Here is a 16,994-nt window from a genome sequence, read left to right as displayed (position 1 = left end):
ATTTAATGAATATCTGCTTATTTCACAAATCTTTTGATTCTTTGATGGCAACATCCTTCCTGGATCCAGGCTCAAAAAACAAACGTCGAACTATAGACAACCCAAATCCCTCTCTTACCAGGTATTATAATTGCTTCAGATATGATAAAGTTCACGAAAAATCATTGTCCCTTTCATTCCAGGATTAACTAGCATTTGCATAAGATATATTGTTTAAAGGTACATACGAATCTTTTTACATTTGAAATTTCTCTACATCTTATATATACATACACACATATATATATATATATATATATATATATATATATATATATATATATATATATATATATATATATATATAACTAAATGGTGATTAAATAGGTTGCAAAGCACAAAAAGACGTAGGCCTACCCACTATTTTATTACCATCCATTTGCAGTTGATTGTCATAGCTTTCATTTATTTAATTTATTTTTGCTCTCCGAAACAGCTCCCAATAAATTGTTGATTAGTTATGTCTGGAAACGAACAACTGAACGCGTACCCCTTCAGGAACTGATGAAAAATGGTGTAATCTTGGGTGAAGACGCTAGAACCACCGCGACTTTTAAAAACAAGAAACATAGTCTGGCGGCAACTGCAGCGGTTGGAGGCTTCCCGCGCCTCCTATCTGGCCACCTACATAAGATACCTTAGGTTTCAATTTGCCGCGGGAACCTCTTCACGCTAACCGCGCTTGGTTTGGCCGGGGCCGGGAAATTTTTTTTTTCTCAAACAGTTCTGCAGATTGGGGAGGGGCTTCGTGCGCAGAAAACAGATTATAAGGGTAACTTCTTTATTACGGCTGCGTTATGGTTTTAAAAGTCTGTCAATTTTACGTGTTGATTCCTTACTCTACCACCAGACTATTCAACGAATAGTCTGGTCTATTCTTTCCCCATTCTCATCTATCCCTATACACCTTTCAACACAGATTACCAAACAATTATTCTTCGTTCAAGGGTTTAACTACTGCTCAGTGGCTACTTTCCTCTTCATAAGGATTGAGACACTCTAGCTATGTTAGCAGCTCTTCTATGAGGACACTCCGAAATGAAACCATTGTTTTCTAGTCTTGGGATAGTGCCATAACCTCTGTAACATTGTCTTCGACAGTCTTGGGGTAGATTTCTCTTGCTTAAGGCTACATTCGTGCACACTATTCTATGGTTTATATATGGAAGATTTATTTCAATGTTGATACTGTTTTGTAAATCTTTTATTCTTAATTGTTCATTACCTGTCTTGTAGTTTATCTATTTCCTTTCTTCACTTGGCTATTTTTTTGTAGTTGGAACAATTGGTTTTTAGCATCGTGCTTTTCCAGCTAGGGTTTTAGCTTAGCTAATAATAATAATAATAATAATAATAATAATAATAATAATAATAATAATAATAATAATAATAATAATAATAATAACATGAATTATATAAATAATAATAATAATAATATGAATTATATGAATAATAATAATAATAATAATAATAATAATAATAATAGTAATATTAATAATAATGATAATAATAATCATAATAATAATAATAATAATAATAATAATAATAATAATATTAACAATAATATTAATATTAACAATAATATTAATATTAATAATAATACTAATATTAAAGTTAATGTTAATATTAATATTCATAATGAATAATCAATGATGTCATCAGCTATGGGTGCGTCTATAAAACAATGTAATTTCAACTGATCAAGAGAAATGAAAACCTTTGAGAGGTACACAGGTGCATCTTTGGCTTTGCCTAATGCAAAGAAAAGAAAACTATGTTGGAAAAAGTGAACAGCAAGCAAGGTCTAGCCTGCTGCTGCAGTTAGTCGTCGTTCATATATACTTGGGGTCAGGAGATGCATTCATACAGGTCGTAAGGTCAAAGATACTTACGACAGTGAATTGAAAAAGCGTACCTCTTGGACTGTGTGAGGGTGTTTCTTTAATAAAGTCTCGAATCATCTTGTAAATTCGCATATGGTATCATTCAACGACTGTCTCGATTCTCCTGTGGCAAGCTTCTATATTATTTTTTGGTCTTGGGAGATTTCATTCTAGCATGTGATAAATGCCCCACACACTTGGATCAAATCTTGGGGATGGGATACACCTTACCTTCAACAGTTATGTTTAAGTAACGGCTACGTCTATCACTGTATTTATGAGTATCATTAACTTAGTTACCACTAAAACTGTTACGTGTCAAGTTATGTGACTTTTCTTATGTCACTCTTTTAGTGCACGATCATATATATGGCTAGATTTTTTGTTCTCTCTCTCTCTCTCTCTCTCTCTCTCTCTCTCTCTCTCTCTCTCTCTCTCTCTCTCTCTCTCTCTCTCTCTCTCTCTCTCTATATATATATATATATATATATATATCTCTCTCTCTCTCTCTCTCTCTCTTTCTTTATATGTATATATATATATATATATATATATATATATATATATATATATATATATATATGTGTGTGTGTGTGTGTGTGTGTATGTGTGTGTATGTTAGTGTGTATGTGTGTACATGTAAATACAGTGTATGCATGTATAAACACATGCACGCATGTATATATATATATATATATATATATATATATATATATATATATATATATATATATATATATATATATATATATACATATATATATGTGTGTGTATGTATATACAGTATATGTATGTATAAAAACACTCACATGCTATGCATATATGTGTTTAAAAGCCAATAGTTGCCCTTTAGTTCTTAAAACTGAATGTTACTGAAATACTTTGAATTTCAAAAGTTTCTTAGATTCCCAGGGGAACACTTGTCTGTTTTGACATTTCATAACCAAGACGATTAATCTAGATTAAAACATCTATTGCTTAGCCAAATAGATATTCATTCTACATTGAAAAATTCATATATACATACTCATCATACTACATCATGAAATTGTATAACTCACTCAATATAAAAATAAGGCAATAAATTATACACATCCAACTACCGCTTGGAAGATTTATATTGTCCATTTTTTTCGTTGTTAGTAACCCACTGACTTGAGAATGAGAAGCATTTTTTGGTCTCTTCCTTGGGATTATTTGACTACTCTATGCTGCTATCTTAACGCTTTTTCAATTCATTCTTGCAAGTATCTTTGACATTACGACCTGTATGAAGGCATCTCCTGACCCCAAGTATAGATGAGCGACGACTAACTGCAGCAGCAGGCTAGGCCTTGCTTGCTGTTCCCTTTTTCCATCACAGTTTTCTTTTTTTTGCATTAGGCTAAAGCCTGCTTGCTGTTCCCTTTTTCCATCACAGTTTTCTTTTTTTTTGCATTAGGCTAAAGCCTGCTTGCTGTTCCCTTTTTCCATCACAGTTTTCTTTTTTTTTGCATTAGGCTAAAGCCTGCTTGCTGTTCCCTTTTTCCATCACAGTTTTCTTTTTTTTTGCATTAGGCTAAAGCCTGCTTGCTGTTCACTTTTTCCAACACAGTTTTCTTTTCTTTGCATTAGGCAAAACCAATGATGCACCTGTGTACCTCTCAAAGGTCATCATTTCTCTTGGTCAGTCGAAATTGCACTGTTTTATAGACGCACCCATAGCTGATGACATCATTGATTAATGATTATCAATATTAATATTAACGTTAACATTAACATTAATATTAGTATTATTATTCTTAATATTAATATTTTTATTAATATTATTATTATTATTATTATCAATATCATCACTTCGATAACTTTCCTATCGATGTTATTTGTCGTTAGATATATGACAAATTTGGTGGTGAGCAAATATTCGCAATCGGCACATTTATGAAGTAAGCAACCTTGGAAATTTCGGTGTGGCGACTCACCCACGACATAAGATTATTATTATTATTATTATTATTATTATTATTATTATTATTATTATTATTATTATTATGCTATAACCTTAGTTGGAAAATCAGGATGCTATAAGCCCAAGAGCTCCAACAAGGAAAAGTAGCCCAGTGATGAACGGGAATAAAGAGAGAAATGAACTACAAGAGAAGTAATGAACAATTAATATAAAATATTCAAAGAACACTAACAAAATTAAAATGAATCTTTCATATATAAACGAAAAACAAAGATTTATTTCAGTCTGTTCAACACAAAAACATTTCAATAAAAGACCTCACAAAGGAAGATGTATGTGAGAAAGGAATCCCTGGACGAAGTGTACCGCCAGGTCGTCATTCTCGGGGTACTGAAACTACATGGGGGAAGAGGGCAAGTGGGTAGCCAAACTTACGGACTGCCAACGCAAGAGCCCGTGTCTTACGTCAAGTAAGGCCATCTGAAATCAACCAACCAAGTAGCCAACCATCAGCCATGCATAGCTATCGAGGGCCACCAGGATAAGGGGAACACTTCATAGTTGTTGCCACTGGCCCCACAGAAGAATTTGTTGCTATTTTTTTTTAGCACAAAAAATGCACCAATGGAGACTACTGTACCAACCGTGTGTCACACGATCGTACATGGTTCATTTTGTGCTTGTATCTTCGCTCTCCCCTCGCACTAAAAAGAACCTGAAAAATCATGTCTGGTTTTCTCCTCTGTAACAGTGTCGATATTTGAACATGAAAATTCTTGTTGCTTTGAGATTTTGTATATAAAGGAGAGTGTTCTTTAATAAACTCACTCAGTAATTTTCAACCTGTCTTTGAGTCACAACCTTCTCTCGGCCCGTCACACTACCATCAGGAAATGAATGGCCGATTGTTCCTCTGATGGCTGACAGGACTACTTTTACCATCGCTTCCTGAGCCATCGATCCTAGTAATAAACAATGTGCCATACTATGCGTAAAGAGAATAGTCATTAGCCTACACTTGCCACTAAAAACAGGACATAATAGATAACTGGAACATCAGGGCATATCCTATTCACCACATGCCACACTCCCTGAATTTCTGATGATTTGGGAGCAAAACAAGAAGGAGCCACAATACCTGCTGGATAACACCATCCTTTTATGGAGCAGTAGGCTGTCCACCTTCCATCCAATCATCTTAAACTCAATGCCATCAGGCTGATAAGGGGCCATATGAAAAGACATGTACGTTTCTCACTACGACGTTTCTCCTACTCTAGGCAGGCCTGTAGGCCAGACTGCAGGTACTAAAGAGTTGTGTGAAGGAGGGGCCCGATGGTGTTAAGTTTTTGAGAACGAATACTGGCTAACAGACATCACCCATGATCGCATAGATCCCATCGTTGTCAACTTCGCCAGCAATGTTCAGGGCAATCTTATTTTTCGATAGCAAAATTTCTGTATACTGTATATTGCATATTATTTTTCGGCTATTATATCATGATGTATATAGTGGTGCTGTTGAAAATTCCCATTATTTCACCCAATTTCTCTCTTTTTCATTTTCATATCTGCAATATCTTATAATCAAAACTGGTTCGTTACTTCTCAATTCTCATGGTAATAATTGAAAACATGCAAAGACCTATATGAAAGATACTGAATGGGAAAGGGACAATGTCGGTAATTCAAAACGTAAAAAGGCATATAGTAGTACACTCTTCCATTCAAAAGTTTGAGACAGAGAGATAACGAGTGAATAGGTCTTCTTTCTTAACTCTTTAGCTAAGCCAAGGACAACAATTGGTGAGGAATTTGAAAATTTAATTCGGATAGTTCATTATATTGCTCATTTACCGTAGGATCTAGATAAAATATGTGCCAAAAATATCAAGAAGGTTCAGCAGATATATATATATATATATATATATATATATATATATATAATATATTATATATATACATATATATATATATATATATATATATATTTATATATATTTATATATATATATATATATATATATATATATATGTATATATATATATGTATATAAATCAAGAAAACTTATGCAACAACGGGATTAAAATGGATAATAGCGATTGTCATCTTTTTTTAAGGTTCTATGGAACTTTTTATATTAGAGATATAAAATTACAATCTCTTTAGAAATTGAAAGCTTTCTTTAAATCATCAATAAAGAGGATAGCAGAAAGATACCAGAGAGAGAGAGAGAGAGAGAGAGAGAGAGAGAGAGAGAGAGAGAGAGAGAGAGAGAGAGAGAGAGAGAGAGAGAGAGAGATAGGGGGTGGTTTGACAGATGGTATTATTATTTTACCAGTGAAAAAGGAATGCTCGTTGTTGAGTTTTGCATATTACAATACTCTTTGAAATGACAATATTTTTTTTTCAATGAGAGCAAACAAAGGAAAATATAAACAATAGTTTTGCAAAATAATTTATTTACAGTTACACTTTTCATGGACTTTATTATGTACAACAAATTAGCTATATACAGCAAAATAAGTGGTCATATTTTAGAATCAAAATAATGCATTATCCTTCATAATACACCAGTGACCACAAGAAAAAAAAATTAGGGGAACGAATACCGGAATATCTTCATTTACAAACAGAAAGGATAGTTGACACCATCTGGGGGAATGCAGTGGAATGAGACAGACACTGTGGTGGCTGTATTAGCTGTGAACGAAGTGGTGGTCATCGTGGTGAATGTGGTCAAAGACACAAACAGTTTCCCCTTGTCGTCGGCTGACTGCTCTGGCTGTGAGACATCTCGCTTTTCAATGGAAAGTTCGTCTTGTGAGCCATCCAGTGCCACGTTGGGTTCCATAATTCTTTCGTGAAGAATAAAACATTATGGAAATTACTTCAAGATTGGAAGTAAGAATTTATATTTGTATTTTCATTGTTAGGTTTTGTTCTATCTGCTCTTTTATCTCTCTCTCTTTCTCTTTATTTTTCTTTTTTATAAAATCTTTTAGCCTATCCCCATCATAACCTAGGAATTGACCAATATCAACAGGTTCACTTAATTCTGCTATCCTAACGCTAGTGATTATTTCTAATATTTACCATGGCATCTATAATTTCTTTTAGCTATATAAAAGATGAAACTTCATTCTACAGATAAACACAAATGATAAACTTACGAGAGTTCCTCCCCAACGTTTTTTAGATTGCTTCTCTTCCTTCGGCCACCGCACTTTGCGTTCTGGCCCAACGCAGAGATGCAGCTCAGAAGAGTAGTTGACGTGAGGACGTTAAATCGGGTGCGGGTGACGTACCCAGCGAAGAGCTTAACTTCTGGGTTGGCTGTGGAAATATGGATTAGCATTATTATTATCATCAATACAACAATCTGCTAATTTACCCTTGTCCTTATTTATATGTAGATTTTTCATCCACAACTTGAGGCTTGAACCAATGTCTACTTTAGGCTCCAGAGCCTTTAAATGGACCCGAGACTATATGATAAGCTCCCACGAAACATTCGAATGATTGAAGACATTAAGGCTTTCAAGAGGAAACTGAAGACTTTCTTATTTCAATAGTCATACAACAGTGACGATCTAACAGTAAATGAACAATACGCGATATGAAACGCTAAATACTCTGAACGAACAAGGTAAAACGACAGTGGAGGTCCTGTAGAGAGTTGGGGTCACCTGCTGTATGGGACCGGGAAAGCGCCATCAAAGTAAAGTAAGTAATGAGACACGTTTTAACTATGAGCATATTGCTTGGAAATTTTGCACCTAGTAATCTATAGTTCTATATTTGCATTTTATTCTGTTATCCACTCTTCGCATCCTTAAGAAAAATTGGTTAGATAACTCTATATATTACCATAATATCTCTCATAAACACATTCACGATCTTCCTAATATTTTCCATAACTTGCTACCTTTCTTCTTCACTCACCTATTCCATGGCATCTTGCCATAATTCATTATATTCACTCCCTAATAAATAAATACATAATTTCAAATCTTACACTATCCGTGTATCACTAATTATCTGTCTTCTTGTTTTCCATCTTCCTTTATAACCTTACTAGTAGTTATATCTATTCACAATATATTTTTGCAATTGCTTTTAAACAGTTTCTCTAAGCTTTGCAATATCTGTCCACTATTCGCAAATAGTACCATATCTGAAGAAATCCGCTATTTTGCACGTTATATATAACTCTTCTATCTTGCAATTGTCGCCAATCACTAATCCATTTTAACAGTCATCTTGCATCATCTCATCCAAAAGACATTGAACACTCATATAACAATAACATATCCTTGCTTCAAACCATCCTTTACACGAAGCTACAGTTAATTCTTTTTAGTGAGGCAGATTTTGACCGAGTCGAAGGGTACCCTTTTAGCTCGGAAAAGTTTCCTGATCGCTGATTGGTTGGACTAGATAATTCTAACCAATCAGATAGCAGGAAACTTTTCCGAGCTAAAAGGGCACCGCTGCGAGTCGATGCAAATGTGCCTCATTAAAAAAAATTGATTATAGTCATTCTTCTGTCCATGTATTCTAACACATACTTCAATTTTATCCTTCAAACTTGTAAGTTTTCCCAAAACTTTTCTTCTATGGCATATAGATTCAACACTACTTATTTTCTTATCTTTCTAAGCTTTGACTTTTTATTGCTTTATCTGTTGTTCCTGACTCCTAATCTTCGTTAAGGAGGTGTATCTGTCGCATCCTATAGGATAAAGCAGAACCCTCCTTCTTTCATCTCCTTTCTTTGTTTTTTATGCTTGGGTAAGAACTCAGTTTGCTCGTCATATTGGCCTCTGCACTTAAGAAAAGGAAAATTTGTGACTCCTCGACTCACTGAAAATCACTATGAGGCAGTGATGCTGAATCCCTGGTTTCTGTTGCATATCATTCTAAACAAAACTAATATTTGCATCAACAAATGTTATCTGCAACTAAAATATCTAATAGAATGTACGGCACGCTTTTCTTGTACACTTAGAAAAAACCCCGTAATTTTAATCGGAAATCCTCCGATAAAATATACCATTTTCAGCCGTATTCCAGTAAAATATAGGTGACTGTAATTTGTACCCTACTTTGTTATTATCTTTTACGGGTTGGTGACCGTAATACCAATTCTTTACGTCAATATATCCGTTTTTAAAACGGTAAATGTCTGGCAACATTTATGGCCGTATTTTTACCGTTTTTTTTTATGCAAATTTTTATCAGAGTAGTTTATTTGTTACACAAATTGAAAGTTGCAAGTGAAGATTTTAACATGCAGTGATAAGATAATTCTAGGATAAATTTTGAGGAATGCGTCTTCGATCTTACGTCTGGTATATCATAACATTAGGTAGTTGAATATGAATCGTCTCTATTGGCTAGAAAGAGTCGATGGGTTCTCTTCAGGTATTTTTCCCTTCAAAACCCAACCACAGTTACGTGAGTCTCATGGGCAAAGGCTCTTGCTGACACCAAGGCATCTTAAAAGTCTAAACTAATCCTTACCATTCTTGACACTTACCAGTTTCTTCTTCAAGCGCTGATGAAGACCAGACCAAAGCTGCAAGGGTCACCGCTATCAAAGTTAAAGTCTTCATCTGACAAGAGAATGGAGAGATGGGTACATTAGTTATCAAGAAGTGACAGTGGGAATAAATCCTTATTGACGATACCTCTAACTTCAGTTTGAGAACATGGGTTGCTAAAAAAAAACACGATAATCACGAGAATCTCAATCTACGCTTCCTATGGTGAAGTGACGCCAGTGTAGGCATATATATATATATATATATATATATATATATATATATATATATATATATATATATATATATATATATATATATATATATATATATATATATATTCGTTCCTTCGGTCCTTAGCTACACTTGCTTTATATCCTTATACTTTACCGATATATATTTTTTTAATTTCTTCCATTTCGGTGTCCAACCTCATCCAACTTTTACCTCAGAAAAAGAAGGAAAAGCGTCCTTTAAGAGTGGCATTACTGTATAAAGAGAGAGAGAGAGAGAGAGAGAGAGAGAGAGAGAGAGAGAGAGAGAGAGAGAGAGAGAGAGAGAGATTCTCCGAATGGTCCATGTCGAGTCTTGCTATAACATGGAAATTAGTATTTATAGGGACATTTATCTCGTGCAAAAAAATTATCTGTGTCAGCTGGAGACAAGAAATTCAAGTTAATTGTCGAAAGAATTATCAATGGTTCGACAAAAATAGTTCATATTATATAAACAGTATATTTCTGTCACCTTATAATAGAGAAGGATCATGTAAACATGAATAGGAAATACCCGTCATTGAAAGATAAGTTGTTCATGAATTGTGAGAGAGTCTAGACTGTTAAAAAAAACCGTGTTTTTAATCTGAAATTCTCCGTAAAATATACAGTTCTCAGCTGTATTTCAGTAAAATACAGACGACCGTAATTTTTACTCTACTTTGTTATTATCTTTTACGGGTTGGTGACCATAATATCACTCCTTTACGTCAATATATCAGTTTGTAAAACGGTAAATACCTGAAAAAAAAATATTCCAGGATTTCTACCATGTTTTTTATACAAATTTTTAAGTGTATTCAAGTTTGAGGTAATCCAGACAGTTGCACTATGAAGTATAATCTAAAAATAAAAAGGTTGGATGACAATGTGGAAGACATGAAGTAGGAATATAAGTAATGTAAAATGCTAAGAGGTTCTCTTATTTCCACCATAATATGAATATATATCATGCACCATATCATCAGAAAATTGCATTCAGAATGACCCCAAGCGCTGGGCTATCTAAGCCCAAACTTATAAATCCATCTCTCAATCTAAGTCTAAGAAGTGGGAATCGAGAGTAGTAAGACTTTGCAAGACTTGTATTGACCTTTTTTCAGCAAATATGATTTAGTTAATAAAAGAAGGACCTTCCAACCGAATTAAGTCTTATGACTAATCAAGAAAGAAAATATATAAGCTATCATTTGCATACTGATTGAGCTGAAATAATCTCAAAGACTACTAATTAGAGTACGTACTGGCCAATTGGTAGGCAAATAACGTAAAATAATAGCAACACGTCATAATTACATGAATAACTTTTTTAAGTAGTAACCAGCTATTACCTGGTTATTTTCTTTTGATATTCCTGACGTTTTCTTACATAAACTGCTTGAGTGGAAAAAAAAATCTTTGTAGTCTCTCGATTGATTTAAGAGGCAATTTGATCTGATTATATCTAATCTTATTTACAATCACTGTTAATTTGAAACTTACTGTAATTTGTGTATAAGAAATGAACGGAAAATGCAAATCAATAACAGTATAACTAAATGTCGAAGGGTTAGGAAAAAAAACCGTAAATATCTGAATGGTATGGTCAAAATTGTATAATTGTATGAGGAATCGTCGTTGTTGACATAACACTATTCAGCAATTTTGATTAAGACTAAGTTAAACATTAGTGAGGACAGAATGATGTGGTTCTGTGATACATGTTGGGCTTATTGAATAAAGCTAAACATTAAAAAAGACTTGAAGATTCATAATTCTCATGAATTCTTTCCAATAATAAAAATGTCAATTTTATATCTTTTAATATCAGTTATATTTAGGAATCAAGGATGAATTCCTCTCATGCCTATAGCTTTACACGAGTTAAATGTAAAAAATACACACACGCATATGTATATATATGTATATATATATATATATATATATATATATATATATATATATATATATATATATATATGTGTGTGTGTGTGTGTGTGTGTTTATATACAGTATATATATATATATATATATATATATATATATATATATATATATATATATATATATATATATATATATACGTACATACTCTATATATACATATATATATATATATATATATATATATATATATATATATATATATATATATATATATATATATATATATATATATACTGTATATAAACACACACACACACACACACACACATATATATATATATATATATATATATATATATATATATATGCGTGTATACTCTACATGTGCACACTTCAGCTTACCTTGGTGATCTGTAGTCTGATGGCATAGACGAACAGCGAGGCTTTATATACCTGATACAGGAAAAATGCTCAAGAAAAGATTGGCAGCCAAAGCCACTTGTACTGGGTCGAATTTTCTGATGGATTTTTCCTTCATACAGCAGATGCCAGAGGCAGTCGACTTGTTGTCCATTTCTAGCGTCTTGCCGTAGAAAATTGATATATCATTACCTTGTAAGTTTCTTGTTTCATGTGTTTGTCTATAGCATTCAACTCAATTAAATGAAATACAAATACTTACATAAATATGCTTACAATAAGTAAAAATGCATTATGGAATATGGAAATGTATGGTCCAAGCCATGGCGGGAATTGTGAAAAATAGAAATTGGGCAGAAAATATAAAAATAAAAATGTACATAATGTTAACTATAAAATATTCCTTGCAGAACAAAAGGTCCCGTATGTATTTAGCCATGTGGAATAAATGGTGGGAATTAAAACTTTTCTACTCGAAGTGATATACGGATGATTTTTTTTTTTTTAATGAAAAAATATTTCTTAGAAAATAAGCAGGGTAGTGTAGCGGGCACAATCGTCAGAAAAGACCATCTGAACTTTTGTACTTTATAACTTTTATATAACACCATATAATTAAACACCGCAGATCACTTTAATATCATACTATAGAAAAAAATTTATAATGTAAGAGGCCATAGCGGAACTTATTCATGAATACTTGATTAATTGAGTATGGTGATACCATAATGGTGGGTCAAAATAAGAGCCTCTGTTCCCTAGTTTGTAATTTGGTTTTCGTAAAGGCCTTGGAGCATGTGATGCCCTTCTTACAATCTCCAATGCTGTAAAGAAATCCCTTGATTATGGTCAGGAAGTTGGTATGATTGGCCTTGATTTTAGTGCTCCCTTTGTCCGTGTTAATTATGAGGCCCTTGTTTTCAAACTCAAACAGTTAGGAGTGGGTGGGTTATTTTTTAGTACCAATATTGAATTTTTAAGTAATAGATCACAAAGAGTTGTTGTTGATGGGCACCATAGTGAGTAAAGGAATTTGATATCTGGTGTTCCTCAGGGTATTGTTCTTGGCCCATTACTTTTCACACTATATACACATGACATGTGGTTTGGCCTAGAAAACAAGCTTGTTGTATAAGCTGATGATGCTACTCTCTTTGCATCAATCCCATCTCCTGAATGTAGATCTGGGGGTTGCTGAATCCCTTGATAGAGATCTAGCTAACATTAGCGTATGGTGCAAATTATGGGGTATGAAGTTGAACCCTAAAGAAACTCAAAGTATGATTGTACGTAGGTAAAGGACAGTGGCTCCTGAACATCCGGATCTCAGAATTGATGTTTCTCTGTAGCTCTGTATGACTCTTTTAAAATTTTAGGTGTGATTCTCGACATCAAATTTACTTTTAAGGAACACATTAGAAACGTGTCTTCTTCAATTGCCAAAAAAATTGGCTTATTAAGAATCTTTTTTTAAGATTTTCGGTGATCAATTTACTGTATTCTGAAGAAGTGTTTTAATTCCTTCATTATACCCTGTTTTGAGTAACGTTCTCCTGTTTGGTCTTCAGCTGCTGATTCTCATCTTAATTTGAAGGACAGGAACTTATGGTCTATTAAATTTCTTATTTCTGATTTAGATATTAATCTCTGGCACCATCGTTCAATTAGTTCATTATGCATGTTGCATAGGATTTTTCATAATTCTGACCATCCTTTACATTCAGACCCTCCCGAACAGTTCCCTCCTGTTCGTAATAGTAGGTATACAGTTAATTCTAATAGTCAGGCCTTCTCCATCATGAAGTTCAATACTACACAGTAATCTAGAAGCATGGATCCCCAACCTTTGTATTTCCTGTGGACCTAAAAGTTAAGGAAAAAGAAATTATGAAATCATGATAATATTTGAGTACCTGACTTTCAAATATGTATGAATAATGGATATTAAAAATTTCAAATTGCTGGCAATCATGGGTGATGGGTGAAAGTAGACGTGAATTGTTAAAACAAATTACTGACGACTAAATGCTGGTACTAATGAAACGGATAAGTTTTAATTCTATCATAACTTTCTTATTAGTAGGCAAAATTCCAGCCTGGTGGTAGCGTCCTTCTCTGGTGATTGCCAGGCTTGGGTTTAATTTCTGCGCAAACTCGTTAGTTCCTTTGGTCACTGCAACCTCACCATCCTTGTGAGCTAAGGATGGGGGTTTTGGGAACCTATAGGTCTATTTGCTGAGTCATCAACAGTCATTGCCTGACCCTCCTTGGTCCTAACTTGGGTGGAGAGGGGTCTTTAAATTGCACAACATTCATGTAAATGTGTATTGAGATTTGATTTGTTTTAGTTCAATCCAAAAAGCCAATAGAAATATTGATGGAAATTACAACGACACTCGAAATGTAGGTTCAGCAATATCTCAGACTTCTAAGTAGCCCTCGAAAAGTGTAAATGTGTCCCTGCGGGTACGTGTGACCCAGATTAGCAACCCATGTATTAACAACGAGGATTCCTTGAAGCAGGCTATTGACTTAAACAAAGAGTATCAATTTTTCAGTGCCTAGGGTAGTATTACCTAGTTTAGGGTTCACCTATAGAATGAACTGGTTAAAAGGTAACCTTACTGCTTTAAGTCGATGGAAAAATGGAAGGAAAGGTGAGTCTATGGTGAAAAGGTAACATTATTTGATCAATTATAATCTTAAAGGAAAGTTTTTAAATATATTATTGTTTCTCAAAGCAGATATTCCAGTTTTCATATTGTTACCATTTTTACAAGCTTCGAAGTACAGCTATGATGGAATTACCCGGTCCAAATTACCAAAAGTTATTCGCGGCTTCTATCTCAGCTTTAGGAATAAAGAGAGCCATACGCAATTATGAGAAATCACCTTTAATGTCGTCTTTAGAAGAAAAAATATTTGACTTCGGTGATATAGATTACTTTAGTAGTTGTAAAAGAGTACAGTAAATGAAGGCAAATAGATGTAACTAATATGGATATGGGAAGAATAGATATTTGTTAGTAATTGTAACTGATGATGGTAGTACAGTAGATTGGGTAAGAACGGTATCAACTGGTTTGAAGGTGTTCGGATGGCTAGTCTAGATTAGTTAACTATCTCGAGGAATTGAAGTGTGGATGTTGAAGGACAACGAGAGAAAAGAGAACGAATTGAGAGGAGCTATTTGTGAAATAAGAATAGTGTGATTTTAAACTGAACTATGTTTCTGTACTCATAAATTGTTCTCTCTTTTAATTTACTCATGTAACCTTCACTGACATTTGCCTTTAACAGGAAATGAAAAAGTTCTAAAGAAATTTTACAACTCCACAAACTCTGATGCAAATCCCGAAGGACCTAATGAGATAAATATTGGGGGCGGGGGGGGGGGGGTGTGGACCATATACCATATATATCTATATTGAAATAAAACGATATATAATTAATTAAAAACTCATTTAAGTGTGAGTTACTGCAACTCTTCTACTGAATGATCATCACGTGATACATATCCGCAAACCAAAATATACCAGTATGTGGTAGTCTATGCCATATATTGTGATTTATATAATATGTATGATTGCATTATATTGTAAGGTTAATAAAAAGAAAAGTTCTGGTCAGCTATCAGTGATTTATACTGTGGTTCCTCTAGTTTATGACACCCTAGACATAGATTAGATTTAGATTTTATTGACCAAATAACATACAAATCATACATTGGTACATAAGAATAACATACAAATATTATGTCTAACATACAACTGGTATTCAAAAGCTAACCATAATGATACTATATTCAATTCATGACATCAAGGATTTACTAGAATTAATGATAATGATCATAAATTTCATTTAGTAATATGACACATCTTAAATCATACGAAAATTATGCAATAGAAAACCGTGCTTAAAATCTTCCATTCGTAATTTGATCTCACAACTCCCGGAAATGCCAGACACAAAGTCTATTCAAAATCATAAATTAGGTATTCAAATTCAAAATCAAATTCAAACAAAGTACAAATTTACAACTGCACAAATCTGAATTTGCAATTGCACATTTTGAATTTACAACTGCATAAAATGGGCACCGCTGTATATGAGAATAAACACTGAAAGATACAGTTTTCATAGAAGAAAACTATGCCACGTAATCAATCAAACTTAAAGATTCACCTCTACTGGGATTTATATAAACCTAAATTTAAATGAAATCTACCTTTCAGATTTAATATTTTCCCTTAGAACAATAATGATGATTTGATTTATTGAAGGTTCCTATGATTATTATTATTTAAAGTTTTTACATGAAAATATCTAATTAAATTATTGAATCTCACTATCTTATTTTTATTAGAAATTCAAAATGATTGTATTTCTCTTTTAATTTGAAGAAAAGTCATTAGCATTAAACAACCTATAGGCACAATTTTCCTATCGTGACTTTTAAAGTTATTAGCATAAATACGGTAACTGAGACTTGTGCCTTTGGGTATACATAGCTCCCGAGGGGCAAAGGAGATGGCGCTACCCGGTACAATAGGTGGAACATCACCATCACCGGTGTATGGAACAATTTAGAGAGAGAGAGAGAGAGAGAGAGAGAGAGAGAGAGAGAGAGAGAGAGAGAGAGAGAGATTTACACTGTTAATCCTACTCTGATTGTTGATAATTGTAGTAAAATATACAAAAGATTATTACCAGTTTGTCTTTTCTCAACATCCGCAATTATTAGCACCATGAAACCAGTCTAAAAAATCACCTATTTGCTCAGCCTCCCATCAGATTGGAAGAGATAATCAGGAAAAATGGTGAATATAATGATAAGTAAACAGATATACATCATAGAAAATGTGGTTAATGTAGATGTATGCACACAGAAACTGCAAAAAAAAAGGTCCAAAAATATATTAAAAAAAGTTTTCTATTCCAGTAGAAAATATAATGTGTAGCACATTAGGAAGATAAATATTTTACGAAAAAAAAAGAAAATTTATTTTAGGCCTT

The 16,994-nt window shown here is 33.3% G+C and overlaps 1 protein-coding gene across 1 annotated transcript; it reads right to left on the bottom strand.

Moving 5' to 3' along the window:
• Window positions 1-6,362: 6,362 nt before the first annotated feature.
• On the bottom strand, window positions 6,363-12,091 carry LOC137654983 (uncharacterized). Its single transcript, XM_068388880.1, has 4 exons — window positions 11,961-12,091; window positions 9,414-9,489; window positions 7,045-7,207; window positions 6,363-6,729 (listed from the first exon to the last, which is right to left on the bottom strand). Exons 2-4 carry the CDS (start codon window positions 9,487-9,489, stop codon window positions 6,498-6,500), a joined length of 471 nt encoding a protein of 156 aa, XP_068244981.1. The 5' UTR covers window positions 11,961-12,091; the 3' UTR covers window positions 6,363-6,497.
• Window positions 12,092-16,994: the final 4,903 nt, after the last annotated feature.

This window comes from Palaemon carinicauda, chromosome 16 (genome assembly GCF_036898095.1).
Source record: "Palaemon carinicauda isolate YSFRI2023 chromosome 16, ASM3689809v2, whole genome shotgun sequence".
Classification (NCBI taxonomy): Eukaryota; Metazoa; Arthropoda; class Malacostraca; order Decapoda; family Palaemonidae; genus Palaemon; species Palaemon carinicauda.
Note: the sequence above shows the minus strand (reverse complement) of the source record. Positions and strands in the feature narration are given on the sequence as shown.